This window comes from Coturnix japonica, chromosome 14 (assembly GCF_054131305.1).
Source record: "Coturnix japonica strain WE chromosome 14, WE-NBRP24, whole genome shotgun sequence".
In the NCBI taxonomy this organism is placed as follows: Eukaryota; Metazoa; Chordata; class Aves; order Galliformes; family Phasianidae; genus Coturnix; species Coturnix japonica.
This window is the reverse complement of record NC_140676.1, coordinates 16469495-16490423: the sequence shown is the minus strand read 5'-3', so window position 1 is coordinate 16490423 and position 20929 is coordinate 16469495. Positions and strand designations below refer to the sequence as shown.

Here is a 20929-nt window from a genome sequence, read left to right as displayed (position 1 = left end):
TATCCACGACCACTGTGCTATCTGGCCACTAGGGTGTGACAAAACCATATTAAGGGTACACCGATAACCACACCATTGCCATTTTGGTGTTAAGAAGCAACAAGCAGTTTGGGAACCAGGAGTGAGAAAGGTTTCAATGGCAATGGTCAACATACACCTCGTATGGCTGCAGACAGGAAGCTCACGTTCCTTTGCACGCTGCTCTGTTCCCCAAGGACCCAATTCCAAGCCCTCCAAAAAAAAAATCGATGAGATAACAAGGAGATGAGTTGCAGCCAATATGGATTTGTCAAGAGCAAATCACATCAAGCCAATCTATCTTCCTCCTATAACAGGGTAACAGGCTTTCGGCACAGACAGCATTGCTTGTCAAACATCTCACTTCAGAAAGGCTTCTGACACTGTCCTGCCTGCTGTTCCCATAAGCTGGGAAATATGGTCTTAAGAGAAACCGTGACAGGACAGGTATAAACCTGCACAGATAACCACGTGCAGAGGGCAGATACCAGCAGCCTCCTGTGCCACAAAGGAAGGACTTGTTGATTTAAGGATTTTGCAGGGGTCTGTCACATCCCTGCACTGCTCAGACCTTTTGCTACTGACCTGGATGAGGGAGCAAAAACCAGACTTATTAAATGTGCAAGGTGGGAAGAAGTGCAGGTACTTTCAGAAGACAGGATTAGACTGATGAGATCTTGGTAGCTTGAGACAGCCTGAATTTCATCCTCTCTTCAGGCAGATACAAGGGTCATGATTTATTTTTTCCCCTCATACAGGAATTACCAGCCTGTCTAAGAACAAGGAAACAAGTTTTCAGGGACTATTGCTTCACCAGCCTTGCATATCACAAGCCGTTGATGCTGCAATGGGTCTGGCACCTTTTGTTCTTGACCCCATGACAGCAGTGCCTAAGGTCCACACAAAACTAGCAGCACATTGCATTAGGCTGGCATGTATCCAGGGCATCCCTTCCTAAGCTGCCTGCAAACAGAATCAATATCAAGCTCAAAGGGCACTGAGAAGGATCAGAAAACATGAATTCCCAACCCAGGCTGCTCTTTATCTACTGCATCACTGTCACCTCCTTGTAACTGGCATATTCACCATCCCCTCCAAGAACAGCAGAGACGGTGTTCCTACACCAGCAGCGCGCCATGCTAATGATGACAGCTAAGCCCCTGCAAGGTGCTGTATTTCTAGCCTTTGGGAAGAGATACTTGCATTCATTGTGACACCTCCCTAACCTCCAAACCTGCATTTGGTTATCTTGGCACAGTCTGCTTAGGACCAAGACCTTGCAGCCCTGTGAACCTTTATGTCCCAGGTAAGAAAGCAGAGTGATGTTTATTTATCCCCAAAGAGTTGCTTTCAGCAGCCAATTGCAGAGAAGACTGTAAAGTAGCAGCGGATTGATTTGGCTCCTATAGAACTTCCAGGATGTGGAAGGAGTCAGTGTTGTACTTCAGGTTTGGAAGCATCCAGTCAGCAGCCAAAACCCCTTTCACTGCTGTGGACGTGAGCAATGGGTATTGACAAGGTAGATTACACAGAACATCACCCAGACCATGGGCTCTTAGTACCCTGTGGAGCATGATTGAACGCTGTCTTGTTCCATGATAAAGTTAGGAATGAAGTGTTGAAGCAGAAATCAGTGTGACTTGGGGTCATTCCAGGGCAGCTCTCCTCATTGCGAAGGGCAAGACTGTGTATAGGGAACCTGACTAAATTTAAAGGAAGGTCATGGAAGGAGACAAAGCAGAAGATGAACTGGCTTATATATATTAGACACCGCAGAGACAGGAGCAAGATCAAGCCATCAAAGGCATTAGCATCTCTGTGGTCAGCATGAAACTATGAGGATCTGCCATCTTACTGGTATATACCATGGGCTATGCGTGCCCATCCAAACATCCCTCCAGGCTAAGGAGAATCACACACCTGACACCCTTGGATCAGCCAAGTGAGGCCCTGCAGCCTGCCATTGCATTTCTTCCTCCAGGAGAGCTTGGTTATTACTGCTGCACACTCAACAGTACCAGAAAGCCTATGAAGTTTGTAATTGGACTGTCATCACTCCTGTCACTCACATGGATGCCACTACCACAAGGGTGGCCTAGATGTATGCCAAGATGAGCCTGCAGCTAGCAGGCCACAATGGAAGCCGTAATATGTAAATCCACCACAAAAATTGTATTTTCAGTGCTGAAAACTAGTGGTTAGTGATGCTATTGGCACAGCCAGTTCAGTTCTTAGCTTACACCTCCTTGCATCCCTCGTTGCCTTTAAGCTACTGTGTCAGAGAACCTGTGATCAACGCTTTCTACTAACACCGGGATCTCAGATCACCCCAGCCTGCAAACAGTGCCAGCACCTCAGTTACTCACACCTTCCATCACCTCTCAGCTAGACTGCAGCAGTGTGACAGGCCTTACCTTGAAGCCTGCAGCGTGCAGGGAGCTCAGCCGCAACGCGCTCTGCATTCCTAACTGCGAGGTAATCCTGTTAGCACCACCACAGCAGGCTGGTGCCCTGCCTACAGAGATCTAGGAGAAATCAGACTCACAGTCTCAGCCCTCATTTCCCCATGGACTCCCTGGCAGATCTAAGGCTGCCTTCCAGGATGCAGCGCTGGCCACGGTGTGCTCAATCATCACAGAGCACCACTGTGCCTCACGCAAGGGCTCTCATCCACATACAGCAGCCAGCCCAGCCCCCCTGGTGAACACAAGTCATCATAAGCATTACCTGCTGCAAACAGCTGGGTGTCTTTGGGCTACCTAATCTAACAGAAATACACCATGGCACGTGGATGTAACGGCAATCCCTTGGAACACGGTGCTGTGCTGCAGGCACTTAACCCTGGAAGGAAACAGAAGCACCCAGACCCTGCCACATTCACTGTAATGCAGAAAAAGGTGTTCAGATGTGCACCCTGAGAGCACAGGAAGCTCTGGCTACAGGCAGCACTGAGAGCAGAGCTGGCATGCTCTTGGTCAGCCTCTTCATCTGTTTTACATTAGCATGGCAGCTGCTCGGTTCAGCTGCAACAGGACAGATGTTACACACATGAAAAGGAGAAGTGGGCTCTCCAATTCTGGCAACGATTGTCACAGCATAAAGTAACAGAAAGAGATTTGTTTGTGCTTCTGCTGAGATCATACAATTCCCCCATGGCTTAGTTTCCTCATCTGTAAAGACAAGGATAACTCTGCTCACCTATCAATCTGATATTTGCATCAGCTGAGAAGAATAAAGGTCTGGTCCCACGAGGTTCTGATTCACTCTGCCGAAGGTGTCGTATTCTTTTAAGACAAGTTAATGGGAGTTCTGGTAAAGAGCAATCTACTTTGTTTGGATGTGCTGGAAGACAAGACTTACAAAGAAAGGCAGCCTCAGTGCCTCATCTTGCAGATTCCCAAACATCACCGGGAGCCTTTTCCTTGCCTGCCTCTGCCAATTTCCACCACGAGCTGGACTGCCTTCCTAGCTTCTCATCAAGGCATCTCCACATGCCCCAAACTCATCCCAGACTACACAAGCACCAGTCGGTGAATGCAGAGAGCCATTAGTGCTGCAGCACTGATACTGCTGCTGTCTGCGCCGGAATTAATGCAGCTCAGACACAGCACAATGAAAATATTGACTTTCAAGCTAATCAAACCAGATTCCATGAAAGCTACAACTTCAAACCTCAAAAAAATATCCATCAAGGATTCATAAATATTTGAAAGTGCCAGACTGATTGCATCTGGATTACTGCAGCGGGGGGGCTGAGGTCTGGCTGAGAAGGAGGTGGAACAGACAGCTTCTTAGACCTTGATGTCATACATCTCCCCCCACCACCAGGACTGCACAGACCTTGGCATCAGATAAAGCAAGACAACTATATCCCAGAACAATGTTACCTATGCTGGTGCATCTCTATTGATCCCAGGGCACACAACCTACAGGTAGGAGGTGGCATCCCAGCTGCTGGGACCATGAAAAAGCCTGGAAGCCTAAGAACTTGATAGGTCCTTCTTTGTTACCCAAGGAAAATCCAGACAAATGTGCATGGTCCGACAAGTCAAGATGCATTCAAGGTACTTCACCCCACAGAGGAAGTCCCACTTTTTAGAAACATGGACTCAGAGTGGTTCGAGTTGGAAGGGACACAAAAAGCCATCCAGTCCAACTCCCCTGCAGTGAACAGGGACACCTACAGCTCCATCAGGCTGCTCAGAAAAGAAATGCACATAAAAGAAAATTCAACTGCTAATTCTAGCTTAGAGGGGAGGGGGATTTTCTCTCTTTTTAAATATATATATTTTTTTTAAAGAAGAAAATGGGATAAATAACTATAGCTGAGCTGAAGAAGGCAGTTTGCAAAGCCATTTCAGGCTGCCCTTGTCCTCCACGTCTCTGGAGCCACATTCGTATGCAAGAGAACATGGAGAGAACGTAACGCAAAGTCCTCTCTTGTGAACTGTTTATTTATCTCTTGCAGCCAAGAGGAGAAACAAATCTTACCTTGAAACACAACACTCTCCTTCATTAGCAACCGATGTGGGAAGAGAGTCCCGGATGAACTGGAGGAGCCACATTCCTGAAAGGACAATGCAGACACAAATCAGATGGGGACTGAGGCAGGTAAGTGGGGAAAAGAGGTCCAGAGGCAGAAGCTAACCCTTAGCTGGGGCAGAAGGGGAAGATACCAGCTCTGGCTGGGCAAAGCAGCAGTGCACCCATGCAGTACGTGGTGCCTGATGGCCTCCAGGAGAAGACAGGAGGAGATACACGGAGAGAAGGATGTTCCCAAATCAGTTCACAGCAATGCCGACCTCAACCTCCAAAAACATTTTAAATTCTTCCCAAATCCCATTTACACACATTAAGGATGATGTGCATGGTTCTGAAGATGGGTGTCCCAGAAAGGAGCAGTTCCACATTGATGCACAGTGCTGATCTCCTCACACCACCCTTCATAGTTCAGTGACACCAGCTTAACGCCAAGCAATAATGCCAGGAGGGTGAGGCAGGGCTGCAATCCAGATCTGGGCATCTGCAGTGCCAGAGCACGGGGTTCCTATGGCACCAGCAAGCAGCAGGCATGCACAGGCTGCCCTGCCCTCCTCACCAGCTCAGGTTCTTCTCTACACATCAATTTTTGCCATCATCCACATCCTTGCTCCCAAGGGTGCAGTCGTTTTTTTGCTATGAAACAGAGGCCAAGGCTGAAACTTACTCTTCAGTTTAAGTAATAGTCAATTTAAAAAAGAAGGAAAAAAGCTGTACTCTGAGTTTGTTCATGTAAATCAATGGCATGCTAGCAGATGTACCAAATATCCCCCAAAGTGCATGTGTCAGTGTATTTCTTCCTTCAGAGATCATTAATGGCTCATGACCAAGGTCAGGAGTCAAGTCTAAGACCTTGCTGTGGATATCAAGGAGAGCCTTTGCAGTGACACAGAGCACAACCTGCCCAGCTAATAGACTCGCAGGAACTCCATTCCCAGACCTCATCCATCCCCCAGCTTATAAATAATAAATTGCCATTTTAAAGCTGCTCTCTAGGAAGAACTTCCTGAGCCCTTTTCCACCCTTGGAGACTGTAAACATAGAGAAAGCTGAAACACACAGTGGATTAAAATCACTGCGACTAAAATTGCTTCAATGCAAGAATAAAAGCAGAACACAATGCTAAAGTCTCCTGGACAAACAGAGGCTGTGGCTGAGCCACGAGCAGCCCCCAGCAGGAAGGGCCCCCAGTCACCATGGGGACAAGGCTGGCACCACGCTCCATCCTGCTCCACACTCTCCATCTCCTCTGAGGCTCTGGAGCAGATGGTGGGCTGCGAGCACAAGGAAGCAGAGACTGGTGAAATGCTGCATGTAAATAAGGCTGCTAAACACTCTTGTTGTGACTCGGCAGCAGTCGGGGAAGGCTATTAAGGGGCTGCTGCAGGCAAACAGTTAGCCAGCAGTAATGAGCAGGCTACGAGTGACTGATTCCATGTCAAGGTTGGGCGGTATCGATCAGAGATGTACAGCTGCAGCCCTGCCACTTCAGAAAAGATGCGAGCTGATGGATCACCTGCAAGGCCCACATCCACATAGAAAGGCACAGGAGCACGGTGTCCTCAGGGAGCAGGGCAGCACCATGACTTCCCAGCCATCCTAAGGTGCAGACTTGTGTTCCCAGAAGCAAATGAGGATACTCCTTTGGTTGCTGTTTCATGTGCGTGTTTTCATCACTAATGTGTTCAAGTCTAGAATTAGAAAGCTGGGATAACATTTCCTCAAAGGGCTTTTTTTTAGCATGGCTCCAGAAGCACAGCAGTGTTCAAGGAGAGAGGAGCAGGAACATCCCTTTGGATCACATTACCCAGGCGACAAGTGGACAGGTTGGGGCTGCAAAGGGTAGGGCTGCGCAGGGGGAACCATCCCTTGTATAAGGGGGACATCCCCACTCCTGGTGCTACCAGAGCACCACATCCCAGCTCAGTTTGCAGGGCCTGGAGGGGCAGTGGGGGCAGAGGACTGAGATGAAGGATCTGCCCAGGATCAGCAGTGAGAGCAGTCACAGTGGTTATGGGGTTCTCTGGGTGCCCTGTACCTCTCTGCTCTTCCATCCCTGCTTGGCTCAAGCCCTCACAGCTATGGATTCCTCCAGATCTCCTGCACCACTCTGCTCTTCCTTCCCTTCTCAGCTCACACCCTCGTACTGCCTGAAAAGACTAGCAACAGCCACAGCACAAGCACTATTTAAAGGCTGCCTTGAGGACTAGAAGTTAATTTTAAAACTAACTGACCTAAGCTCTCTGCCATACTACCTCAGGAGGAGACTGGAAGGGTGGGAGCGCTGCTAATGCCTGCCTAAAGAGCATGTGTTTTACCTCCCAGCTCTTATTTCTCATTATTAATGTCAAGGTTTTTTAACAAAATTTGTCTTGGTCAATTAACTCAGGCAGGGTTGCTTGTAACATTCCAAATAAAGCCAGCCACATCCTGCGCTCAGAAAGATGAGCGAGCAGCTCAGGAAGCAGGGGAATGACAAGGGCAAGGCATGACTCACGGCAGCACCGGGCAGAGGATGCCCAGGCAGCAGCAGCTCCCACTTCCCCACACATTGAGGGTAGGACCTCCTGCTGTCAGGGAAGATGAAAAGCCTGTTTGGAAGAATATCTGCCCGACAGATTTATCACAATAAAGGCACGCTGCAATTCACAAAGATGCTTGTGGCAAAATAAAAACAGAAGAGGAGTTTCCTTCTCATAGAGAGATGTTACTCGTGCATCAAAATGCCTCCTTTGCATGCGCTGATTTGCACCAAATTCAACTCAATTCACAGCTCAAGTCAGACACGCTGTTGCCATCAGGGCCACCCAGCACCCCTTGCATTTAGATAAGAACTGCATTGTGGAAATCAGGGCTGATGCACACTTCTCACTATTACTCCAGCTCTGCTGTGGGTCCCTTCTTCTCCTTGACTGGATGGCCACTGCTGTTTAATCAGAAGGCAGTGACCACTGGCACATCTGGAACAGCTGCCCAGAGATGCTGTGCACGCCCCATTCCAAAAGCCACCATCTGAGCTCCCCACTTTCCCTGAGGATCATGCTCACAGTGTATTTTTTGCCATAGGAATGGAATGCACACATCATTTCCAACAAGAACACTCACAGGGCTCACCAGCACCTCAACTTGGGAACAGGGACAGCACAGGCACTCCCCAGCAGCGCCTGGAGCTAGCACTGCCTCCAGCCTCCCTGCAGGCCTTCCTTGGCACATCAGCTGCTAATGAAGAGCTGGTAACGAGCACTCCTGGGGGACGGGCCCACGGCTGCGTGGGCAGGCAGAGCTGGCTGCCCTGTCACCTGTGCTGCCAGATGCAGAAGGACAACTCTTGCACGTCCACCCAAGCGCTGGGTCTCGGTGTGGCCGCTCTCTGCAGGCTGCCCATCTCTGTGTTGCTTACCCCATGCCAAGAGCAAACCCACAAACAACCGGATCAGCAAAACACACTGGTAAAAGGGCAGCTCCTATCTGCACCAGAAACACATGAAAGCTGCAGCTGATGATAACGAAATGCCAATCTCTGACCCAGAAGCACGGCAAGATTACTGCTTTGATTTACAATACAAACCAGAAAGCGAAGAAAAGCTAGACTGATTGCTAATCATTCATGGAGTTTTCAATTTGTTTGCCCTTTATTCAAAAACAAGGGAATCACACACAGCTGAACAGCCCCTGAGCTGCTGCTGGGCAGACCCGAAATGTAAGCTGGAATAAAGGCAACCTCACACCTGTTTGTAAGAAGGGTAGAAAGGACAAACTAGGAACTACCAACAGATCGGCCTCACCTCTGTGCTGGTGAATATCATGCAGCAGATCCTCCTGGATGCTGCTATGAGACAACGAGCAAGGGCAGGTCCTCCTTAGCAACACAGCACCCTTCTATGATGACATAACAACAGCCACTGATGTCATCTACCTGGACTTCAGTAAGGCCTTTGACACAGACCCCCACTGCATCCCTCTCTCAGAACTGGAAAGATGGGTTTGATGTTCAATGGATGAGGAACTGGGTGTGAGATTGTACCCAGAGAGCTGTGGTCAATGGCTCAATGTCCAGGTGGAGATCAATGATGAGTGGTGTCCCTCAGGGGTCAGTCCTGGCACCGGTGCTCTTTAATTTCTCCATCAGTGACAGTGGCATAGAGGGCACCCTCAGCAGTTTGCAGGTGACACCACGCTGTGTGGTGCGGTGACACATGCAAGGGACAGCACAAGACAGCAAAGTTTCAGTGACCTTTCCATAGCAAATCCAGCTTTTTTTCCAGCACAGCACCTCATCTCACAGACCCTAGACAGAAAGTGAGCACAGCCCTCCCAACCCAGTGGTACAGACAAGAGCAGCCTCCCAGGCTAGCATGGGTTTCTCTGTGATGTCAAGTGCTGCAGATCAGAAACAGGATCGATACCACACCCTCCCGCAAAACCAGCTCTGCATTGAGGTTACTGAATTGACACTGACTAGAAACAGAAGTAAACCTGACCCCATTGATTTCCATTTTCCAAGCAAAAGCAGAGATTCGGGACACTGGAGGTGCCAAGAGGGAAAGACTAATTTGGCGGCAGGGTTACTAATTGTTTCATATTTAATATCCTTGTTATTTATCCCACTGAGATTTAGGATTTCTCTGGGCCCTCATATCTGTGTAAAGTTTTGCACACATTTACATGACGGTGGGATCTAAGTCCAAGTTGTTACTAAGTACCAGGTAAGCAAATTTGCTTAATAGGATTTTTAATTTGCCATCATCCTTTTAAAACATATTTGTTCCCCACTAAATAGTAATAAATTAGCCTAACAGCAACCATTCATATTTCTTTAGCATCTTGAAGGCACCTCAATATGTTTCACCAACCACAGCAGCCCAGTGAGGCCAAATCAGCTGACACAGGTGGATGTCACAGGACTTGGTTGGAAGATGGGCTCTTTAGTGCAGAAAGCCTGAAGTGCTCACTGACATGCTGAGAAATGTACTTTTAATTCCAGGTGGGAGGGAAGAGGTGCAGGAGCTGCACGAGAAGAGTTTAAGCTGCTGATAGGAAGAAAGCCTTCAGCAGATTTTTCTGCCTTGCCCACCTCCCCTCTCCCCACCCTCACACCCCATGAAACAGAAACACAGAACAAACCCAGCCCTTATGGAGCACCCGATGCAGCCTCACACACCTGAGCTTTGGCACGCAGGGACTCAGCCTGCTGCTTTCACTGCTGCTTATAGCAGTGCCCCCAGTTGCCTGCCCAGCACTTCAGCAGCTCCTCACCGCTCTCAGAGATACAGCAGATCCCCATGCACAGCCCAGGCCTGCCAGCATCTAGCACTGGTTTCAACAGCCAAGGACCAACAGTGACTACAAACCTTGTATCCTGGGGCTTACCTGCTTCTGTCCCACCTCCTGTTCCCTCCCCAAGCCCAGTGTTAGCCCACAAGAGGTGACAGACACCCACCTCTGAACCCTCTCCATTTTGGCACTCCTTTGTTTCCCACAGCACATATCACAACCCCAAGCAATGCCCAGAGAGGCAGAGGGGCTGGGCCAGGCTGACGCAAAGAAGCCATGCTACCTCTCCTTCCAACAGCCACATCCCAGCCACATCGCTCTTCCTTCTCTCTCCACCAAACCAAGCTGTTCATCAGAGTGTAGCTGAATGGTAATGAAGCACTTGGTGGAAATAGATTTTTTGTTCCGCCTGGTTGTGGACTGCTGGAGACAGGGGTCATTAGCTATGCATCACTAGCAAGCAGCCGTTCCCTCATTAGCAGGCCGATCGTCTACTCTATCCACCTACATCATTGGTTCAAGAGAGTGTGCCCAGCCATTACTGCCCTCAGCAGAAACTCAGCATAATTGGCCTAGGAGAAATACAGGTTAAGAGCATGAACAGCTCTGCAGCTAACACGGTTTTGCCAAGTCATGATTTTATGAGTTCAGGGAATTGCCTGCCCTCAGGTCCTGGAGTCTCAGGCACGGCACTTAACCCACCTGTCTGGATCTGCCGGAGAAGATGGGCTGCTTCTAATCCTCACGGCTAAAGGAGGAAAGAGCCGCTCTGCAAAGGGCTGCCAGCCAGATGGATAAGGTTACACTTCCTTTTCCTTAATTCCTCAAGACACATCACCTGAGACACTGGCAAGCACACCTTGCAGCCTGTTTCTAGTGCTGGAGACCCTGAAAACCCCAAAAGGGAAAACAGCTCCAGGAGTTGTTCCCAACATGGGGCGGCCTGGAGCCACTGTGTGATGGGCGCACATCCTCCTGGAGGTGATAGCACAGTGTCACAGAAAGGAGGAAGGAAAAGCCTTAGCAGTAAGTCTGTGTCATCCTGACAAAATACCCTGCAAACTGCTTGAAGAAACTTAATTATTTACATGGACAAATGACAAGGAGTTGTGCTTACAGCCTTTTTGATAGCGTTGTTCCTGCAGGCTTCCCTCTGCCCCCTGCGGTAGCAGATGTCTCACTCTCTGCACAGAGGCCAATACATAATACAGACCTTGCCTATCTTAGTAGTACAGAGAAAAAAATATTCATCAAAGCATTGCTTCCCACCAAGAAAAATCAATTTTCATTTAAATCAAGGCATTTCAGAACATACTCCAATCACGTGGGCTGTTCAACCCTTATTCAATTGGATTTTTTTTTCCTAAATGAAACAAAGGCATTTTAGAAACGCCTGCTTCAAAATGACTTTTTCCAAACAAAATCATTGTTTGGTGTTTTTTGTTGTGTTTCAAGATTACTGGCAAAGCTGCAAAGGCTGAAATAGAAATGAAATGTTTAATTTTGGAAGAGCATATGCTTCATCAGAATTTGTAACATTCAGTTGGGAGCTGAAGGAAGAACTGATGCTGCAGACCTTGTAGTCAAGAGGGAAACTCGCTTCTTCCCCAGCCCTAATGTTTATCACTTCTGTTCAGCCTTCACAAAATGCAGAAATACTTTTCCCACGTGAAGGTGGAGTGTGGATTCCTGTTTAATCGCTGCCGTGCTCCACCCCAGAGGCAGCTGTGTTCCAGCCCTCTGCAAACCTTCTATCTCATGTGTGAAGGGCTCTGGCTCTCGAGCTGACAGCGGCGCGGTGACAGCAGCCTCCTGCCACGGCTGGCCAGAGCAGCGAGCAATAGATCAACATTCCTGTCGCACTCGCTGTCACTACCCGGCCGTTAGTGGGCAAAGTGATGGATCCGCTGGGACCGAATTAATTGAATCCCCATTCTACAGGCACTCTCCAGAGACAGAAGTTGGACAGAGCAATCCTTGTCTTTGGCACAGGAGCGTAGCTTTTGCTTTACAGTACCTCTTTCCCAGAATATATTTAAAAGTGATTAGCAATTGGCACATAGCAAAACTGACAGGAAGCTTCGTTACCTGTACCCCAATCTATGGGCAACACATCTCCTCTGCTCTGCATGCACCAGGACGGGGAAGGAAAGGGGCACAGTGGGTGACCTGCCCTCCCAAACCAGTCCTGGGACAACCTCAGCAGCACATATGAAGGCACTGCAATTCACGTGGCTCAGCAGCAGCAGAGGTCCCTGGAACACACATGGATGTCAGGCATGTTCCTAGGGGACAAAAAGCTTCTGAGTCATTTCACAGCCTTCAAACATTGGTTTTGGGCACTGGGCAATGAAGAGATGCAGAAAAAAAAGCCTTGGAAACATTGAGTTTTTCATCTTTTACCAAGGTGACGTGGGAAGGGGTGGGATCGTGTGTCTCGGTGGTAGAGCAATTCATGAGGCCCACAAGCTTGCCTGAAAGGAGGCAAGGCAGTCCTAGAGAGATCAATCACAATTTTATCTACCCTTTTCAAGTTCTCATTTCTTTTTATCCCATACCGCCAGATAAAATCTCTGCCTCAAACATGGGTAAGGAGATAGAGCTTCATTATATTATTCCAAAAACATTAGATGCTGTAGGCTTTGCCCTTTTATGAGTTCACTTTGCTGGCACTCCCCACTCTGCCCACCCCCCCATCCCCCCCCCAGATCTCTTCCCTTTAATATTTTTTTTCTCTCCAAGCCAGAACAACAGGCACAAAACTAATTATGTGATATTTCAGATCCATGTTGTGTTAATGGCACCAGATCGCGTGTGACATTTCCGACTTGTTAGACTATTATTCTCGCTTATTGTTATCTCTGCCGCTCTGAATACAGGCTCAGGGCTTTATATCCCCCCCATGCACCAGGCTCCCACCCCTTTTTCCCTCTCTTGTTCTCATTTATCAGCCTAGGAGGATCTGCGGAATATTAAACTGGGCCATGCTGGATTGCTCTGCTCATTGTGGGCGCAGGTGGAAGGGAAGGTAGAAATGGAGAAGCAGAAAAAGACAGACAAAAAACAAATGCAGACAGGGATTCATGGGGAATAGTCACTATAGCAGGCGCCTGGCTGGGGGCATCACTGACTTCAAGTGGGGCTGTATCAGGCTGTGAGACAGCGCCCATCCCTCAGGTGCCCTTCCAGTGAGGAATGGCATTCTCACCTGGCTTGCATTCCCCAGGGAAGGATGGGATGCCATGAAGGGCCCTTCTGATGTAGCTTCATCTCCCAAATACTCAGCTTGAAATACAAAACTGTGGCTTCTGCCTACCTGTGGGACTGGCTGTGGAGGCAGTGTACCTCCCCATCTTGAGCTCCTGGGCTAATACAGGAGGTTATAGCAGGGGAAAACACATCACCGTCTTTAACAAAAGACATGCTGGTGGGTTACATCACATCTATGGCTCCTGTTGCTGACCATAAACCTAAAGAAATGCCATTTAACTCTAGGTTTAGTGATGGACGCTGAGGTCAGAAAGCACAACAACCCAGCAAACATCAACTGCTTTGTAGCTGCAACACGGGGCAGAACAAACGGCAGGTTTTAAGGAAAGAGCCTCATGCCACCATATTCAAGCAAATATCTGCAATGCTGCCTCGGGGGACAGAGCTTCCTGCAGGAGTATTGATGCACAGCTGCCATCCCTTCAGGGCTAGTTCACCGTCCCAGGGGGCAGAGGAACACAACATCATGTTGGGTAGCTTTAGATGCTACTTCATCTGCCTGAAGAGCTCTGATATTCCTAGGACTGCTGAACGTATTGGCCCAAACGCTGCCATCGTTTTGTTTCACTTCCTGAACGATTGTGCTCCTGGGTCTCTTTAGTCATACAAATATAGCAGCTGATTTGTCTCCGCACAGCACTCAGCGAGATGGAGGGTGCCAAGTTCCTCCTGCTGATACAGACTGTGCAATCATTCCAGCACAGAAGCTATAGAGAAAAAAAAGACTGAGAGGGTCCTCCTGACTCTGCTCGTGCTTCCTGAGGCTTCCCAGCCTGACACAAACCACTCCTCCTCTCCATCCAAATTCCCTCACTCCCTTCCAATTTCATCCCGTTCCTGCTCCCTGTTGCCACGACCCCACACTGCTAGAGAGCAGCACTCCAGAGGATACCCACCTGCCTGGCTCCATCCGGTGGGTCTCTGAATCTCCTTTTACTCTGTTAAGCATCACAGGAGAGATCTATATTGGTAACTAAAACAGGACCAAGGCGCTGGCTTCAGGCACTGTGTCATGATCATCCAAGACATTTAACTGTCCACATGCTCTGGCCCACACCAGCCAGCACTCTCCCAGACAGCCCTGGATACAGTTCAGGGGATGGCATGAGCCAGGGGCTGTCAGCAGTGAATTGCATGAGAGAGGCCAAAGTTTAGTTGTATCAGCACAAACCACACCATGCCACTTCCCCGCAGCACCAGAGAATGGATGCTGGCTTGTTATATTTACTAGAACAGATACAACCTTGGTACAAACGAGTGTTGGAGAGGACTCCTTGCCAGGAATATAATCTCCAGTTTTGTTCCTCTAGGGCTCAATCCAGTAAGAGTTTGCAATCAGGCACTTTACCCTCCATGCCAAGGAGCTGGGAGAAAGCTGCAATATCAAAACCCAAACGTTCTGGGTAAATTGCCTTGTGCAACTCTGAGCCTCTGTCTCGCTTTATTCCTCATCCAACTCTGATACCATCAGGAGGGCTGAAAGTCTCACCAGCTACCCACAGCAGCAGCCCTTATGATGGAAATCTGGAGGCCATAGATGCAGGCAGGGCTTTGTGAGTTCCCAGACAGGACTGGGTTGTCTGTATGAGTCTGTGGGCTGTCGCTTATTTAACAGACACATAAAGAGACCTGAAATCAACTTCAGCTGGGAATAGGCTGCTTCCAGGAGCATCTGCAGGGATCTGCTGCAGGGAACAGCCTGATGGGATCTGCTCCAGGAAACGGTGCTGTGCCACTGCAGCGCGCCTGTGGACCCCCAGCAAGCAAGGACAGCACATGGGGCTTCTATGCAACAGCCGCTGTCTGGAGACACCTGGGCCAACCTTCAGGTCTGGAACCTCCTCAAGCACTGTCTCTGAGCAGCTCCAGGTTCAGACCCCATTTCTGTGGGCTTTCAGTCACTTTTGTGAAGAGGGGAAATCAAAAGGAGACGTCTTACCAAGGAAAAGGGCAAGCTGCCTTGGCTGCACACGCAGCCCTCTTGCTGTGGGATCTGTCTCTCCTGCTTCAGCCCCACGCACAACGAACCAGAGCTCATAAGCACTCCCTGCCCAAGCATGTGCCTCTGCTCCCTGCCTGCTCCCAGCCCACCCCGTGCCTCCCCCCATCCCACATCACCACTCATCCCCTGGATCAGCAGCAGCAGCAGCAGCTGCAGCACAATATGCTCCACAGCTTGCAAAGGGGGATGGGAGGAGGAACAGCAAGATATAAATAAATAAAATAAAATATGTCTGGCTTAATCCTTTTATCACTGTACTTCTTTCAGTCGTTTACAGAGATAATAATCGCTCAGGCTCTGCAGGAAGCACTGATGGAAGCAAGCACAGAAATCCAGTGGCAGCACCCCGCTCTCTCATCTGCCGTCACCTGGGTGTGAGGCCAGACAACAAAGTGGGAGCAAAGCTGGACCAGCAGCTAGCCCAGCATGGCACTGCGAGGGAGTGGGTCAGCAGCAGCAGGACCAGGGAGAAATGGGGAGGGGGCAGAGCCAGAGGAAAGCACCTCTGCAATAGTGAGAGAGAGGAAGCAACATAAAGTGGCACAACGGTAACGAGGAACAGAGAGAGAGGGGGAAGAAACAAGACGGCAAAAAGCAAAGCCAGCACATGCATCAGGAAATTTAAAGCCTGTCAGCAAAACGCTGCTTTCCTTGCGGACAAGGAGAAGATAAATGAGAGTCAGAGGTGCCACTGCTGGTCTGCGCTGAGTCTGGAAGACCTGCCCGGCTCTCCTGGCTGCTCGGCCCTGACAGCAGGAACAGCTGGAGCAATTCGGATTCCCTGCTGTGTCCCAGTGCTCCCCGAGGTATGGCCAGGCCTCCCCATGGCCACCAGGGTCTCTGCTACGTTTGGCAAGGAAGCAGGAGAGAAAAGCCTACTTTGGGGCAAGGGCAAGAGAGACACAGCAGGCTCCTCGGGGGGAAAAGCAGGCTGTGAGCCGCTGCTGGCCAGGAGCCACCCCAAAACGACAGCAGAAAGCTCAGCATGTGCGCTCCTCTTATCACATGTTGACTCAAATGCTCCCACATAAAATGGCAGCTGTCTCTTCAAGCAAACAGATGCCTTCATAGCTTTAAAGGGCAATGGATCAAGGTCAACTTTTCCCAAGATGGAGCCACCTCCTTTTCCTTTCTGGACCGTTAAACCCAGCCTCACTTTTCCCACACTCTCCCCACCACAGATCCCCTTGCCAGGTCTCCAAGACACCCACAGCAGAGCCCCCAGCCCTGGGCTCCTGCCTGCCTGACACATTGAGCCCCTTCCCCCTGCTCTGCCAGGGTACCCTCCTAAAACCTGCCCTTCATGCTATAAACCTGTGGCTGATTGCTGAGCAAGCCGCTTCCTCCCGGGTGATTTAGCAGGGACTGTTGAGGAAGCTGCAGTTTGTCTGGATTAGAAGAATTCATCAGGCATGGCACGGCCCACCTGCCTGTCTCCTCTCATTGCCATCCCTGCAGCCAAGCCCTTCTCACTGCCCCAGCTGTGCTGGCCCTCTTCTCCCCAGACAGCCTTGGGCTTTCAGAAGGGGGAGAAGTCAGGCAGGGACAGAGGTGTGGGGCTGCCTCTGCCCTTTTCTTTCCCTGTCATAAAGCTCTCAGGGCCAGCTCTGCAGTCAGGGGAATATTATCTCTCCGTGCTGTTGTTAATCTCTTTATGGCATCATTTGACCCTTTCTAACGTCCATTGATTTTTGAACTCTCCTTTGCAGCAACTCTGCAGATCCCTCTGGTCTAAATTACCAAACATCAGCGCTGTGGCAAAACATGGGACCAAAGAAAGCAACAGGGAAAAGCCTGTTCAGTAACTACAGCTTCACCAGTCACATTGGTGGCCCCATGGCACACCCAGCAGCAGGCACAGAGCTGATGCACCATCCCTGCTCTTCCAGCCCTGAGCTGCCCCAGGCACCATCACACCCTTGGCAAAGACATGGCCACCAGCACAGCTGAGATGGCTGCACTTATTGCACCTGAGGCTACAGCCACGAGTTGCTGCTGGCCAGGCCTTTCCTAAGAAACCTAATAGGGCGACTCAACAAGAGGTGATGGCTGCTGCTTTTAATTTAGCTGTGAAATGACTCCTCGCTCCAGATTAATATGTTCTAATTTATTTCTGTTTTCCCGAGCTCACCCCTTGTCCAGCAGCACTGTCTCCTTGCCTCATTCTTGCTACTTGTCCTAATGAAATACTGAGCTTTATTGTCTACTATTATGGTAAAATACACAATATATCACACTGATGCATTCTGTGAGTATGACATAAAAATGACGAATGTGCTCTGGCCAAACATTTAAATGTATTCATCTCGCATTAGTGAAAAATGAATATTAATGTGCTGGAAAATGGCTCAGGTGATGAGGGCTTTGTGTCATACTGGAGAGGACACTTCATCCCTTCCTCATTTTTCAGCCGGAGTCAGCCCCGCTCCTGATGTAAGCCTCAGGATGTCTAGCACAGGCCTGCTCAGCACAGCTCCAGCCAGGGCTATGGAGAGTGAATGTGGCACAGTGCTGAGGCCTGCTGTAGCAAGAGAAAAGGAATCGGCGGGTGGCAGCAAGCTGTGCTGTGCTGTGGAACTGATCAGGAAGCACTTCAGCCTCCTCTGGGCACATGGCTGGAGTGGTAGAGCCAGGAGAGACACTGGGAGAACTAACGCAGCTACCTGCATGGCCCCCTCGCTGCCCTTGCCACCCCAGTCCATTGCACAGGAGTGTAAGTGACCATGAGCTAGAAGGTTCTGTCCCGGTCTTGCTGGCATCCAGGACACCTCAGTTACAGGGGAGCATCCAAGCTGCAGTCCCTGACAGCCTCATTTCATCACAACGCTGCTAGGACTACACCCAGAGAGCTTGTGCTGCCCAGAACTGGCTCGGATACATCGGAAAGTTAGATGCTGCCAGCTACATTTTACTCTCTGGGCTGGCTGTGAAGCCTTAACGTATTCAGGAAAAGAAAGAATTTGAGGTTTTATCTACTCATCAAATCTGTGCTCTGCATTTGTGGATGTTTATGGCCCTGTCCCTTTAAGTTCCACCTTTCCTGCAAAGAGCAAGTAACTCTTCCCAGGATCTCGGCCCCACTTGGCACAACCACAGCTCTGCAAATCTATAGGGCACGTACAACAGTACATGCCCGACTGCTCCAGAAACACACACCTCCACCGGCACAGGCCCCGGGATGTCTTCCTTGTGCCCCGCAGCCCATTCATGCCACAGCCACGAGCTGCAGAACAGAACGAGCTGCACGAGCAGCCCCAAAGGAACAGTGCGTACCCACACTGCTCAGTGCTGCCTTTCATCTCCAGCAAGCCGGCCTTTCTACAGCACCATCAATACAGGATGGAGAAGAGATCGTTAGATGTGGCACTTCCATCAATATCTCTAAAAGGAACAGACGACATGACAAAAGGTGAACCTGAGACCTCTTCAGCCTGGAGACAAAGAAATTACAAGGATCTTTTATTCTAGATGGGTTAGCATTTTGGTTTATATCTATATCTATACCTAATTTATACATCTAGAGATAAAACATCCATTTTTCCTTTGTAAGTGGGAAGGGGAGACTGAAAGCTACAACCTTTGCCTAGAAGACTAAATGGCCTTTGGAATAGGCCGGTAAGTGATAAAAACAACCCGCAAAAGCATGTATCCTTGCATCATTTAAGATGACCTTTTAGAAGGGAGACACGGGAAAAGGGAAGGAGATGGAGAGGAAAAAAGCTGGGGAAACGAAATCTTAAAACTAAGCATCCACTGTCGTCGTTTGAAACAGCTGCTGCAAGATCAAGGAAATAAAAATAAAAGCAAAAATAAAAGGAGATTCGACGTTTTATTTCCCCCTATCAAACAATACATCCCAGCTAATGGCAAGAGAATAAAGAATTACCCGATGCAGCCTGTGAGAGAGGCAAGAGAGGAAGAGGAGAGAGCAGGGAGAGGGAGGAGAGAAAGGTTATTATAAATGTGTCAGGCTTGTTTATGGCCCTTTATCAGCAAGCACAGCGGAAAGAGAGAGGCACCGTTAGCGCATTTAGAAAGTGTTTGGCAGCTTTGTTTGGGAATGTAAATAATCTTTATATTCAAGAGCATTTCCATTCCAAGGAGCACACAAGCATGTGCCCCTCGCACCAGCAGCGACCTGAAGGACCTCCTGACACTGCTGCGGGGACCACGATGGTGTTTGATGGCAAAGGCCCCACTGGGAAGATAAGGGGACTTAGGGGATTGAAACTCATGGAAAAACCTTTAGCTGAGGCTGGGTGCTGGGTCATCCCTCCATGCTGCGCCAGCCCAGCCTTGGGCTCATGTAACTCACCAGGAAATCGCTCCCCTTGCTTATGGGGAATATCAGTACTGGGGTGTGCTGGCTCTGAAGAAGGCTGACATCCCATTTTTCACAGGTAGGACAGGAAGAGAGAGCCCCAAAGAGCAGCGGTGGCAAAGGTGAACCAGCAGAGTTCAGAAGAGAACAAGGACACAAATAAGGGCTGGGGGTGCCCCCCAAGTGCAGTGCGGGAGATTCATGCTCCTCAGATTAATTCCAAGGCAGCGTTTAACGCATCTCCCTCTGGGGATGAAGGATTTGCCCTGTGTTTCAATGAGACGTTCCAAATCGTGCTCATCATTCTTGCAAACAGCGCTTGGCTGAACTGTCACCTCGCAGGCACTCAGGAGGATGTGGGGCCGGGCAGCGCGAGGTGGGATGGCTGGCACAGCTCTGGGCAGCACCATGGGCACAGGGCAGGCCATGCTGCAGCCATGGGGTGCCACCAGGTGCCCTGACACACACAGCAACGGGCCACAGCTGAGCTCTGAGCCATCCGGCCCCAGCACTTCACTCTGAAACACACAGAAGTTTGAGAAGCACCAGCTGCTGCCAACCAGGAGGCACTGAATGAAAGCACAAGGGCCTTCTTTACCCTGTCACTGCTATCTGAGATTTTCACAACTGCTTCAGGTAAAGGTGTAGCTGTAATAATAAAGCACAGATTTCCCATAAAGCAAAAGGCACATTCTTTAAACTCAGCACTCTGCAGGAGGCATCAGCACAGTGTCACACCTGCAACACCTGCTAAGGAGCCCGCAAACCACTTTCCCATTGCAGCCAGCTGCCTGCAAATCCACACCTAAAGGAACTCAAATGCAGGTGTGTAGTATTTACTGCAATGCACGGCCTGCATGCAGCAGGGGAAGGAATGCTTGAGCAGGAGGAGTAAATGACTATCGCAGGCAGAAAACCCACCGCAATTCATGCATCACGCAAATGGTTGTGTATATTAAAGCAATGAGGACAAAGGGTATTGATTTAGCACAAGTATCAAGAGTCCCAGGTGCTAAAACCTGAAGAAATACAAACTGTGCTGGGCAGAATAACAACAAAACGAAATGATAAAAGGATATGAGTGTTTGAAAAGACGCGTAGGACGGGCTATAAATTCTAATAATCCATATTTCTCGAAAGCAGCAGCTATTGACTCAAAAACAAAAGAGCAGGCATTGTAATGTAACAAATGTCAGACGGGATAGCAGCAGGAATTCAATTTGCTCTGGCCATATATCAACTTGAAACTTAATGTAATGGCACGTAGTTAAAGCTGCACCCTCACTTAATGGCTATTACCAGTCCTGGGTGGGTTTTCCAGCAAGCATAAAGCAGTGAGTAATTGGCCCTGCTCTGCCTGCATCACTGCTAATGAAAAAACGCCCTGCTATAGCCTGGCAGCAGCAGGAGAAGGGAAGGCAGGGAACCCAGGCAGAGGCAGGCAGCGATAGAGCTGCCAAGAGCTCGTCCTGCCACGATCCTGTGAGAGCTTCAGGAAACATCTC

The 20929-nt window shown here is 49.5% G+C and overlaps 1 protein-coding gene across 1 annotated transcript in view; it reads right to left on the bottom strand.

Moving 5' to 3' along the window:
- LOC107318454 (uncharacterized) overlaps positions 1-20929 on the bottom strand; it is a 78588-nt gene that overhangs the window by 26073 nt on the left and 31586 nt on the right. The window contains exon 7 of the mRNA XM_085514912.1: positions 4510-4585. Coding sequence (XP_085371038.1) covers positions 4510-4585 — 76 coding nt within the window. The remainder of the gene's footprint in view (positions 1-4509; positions 4586-20929) is intronic.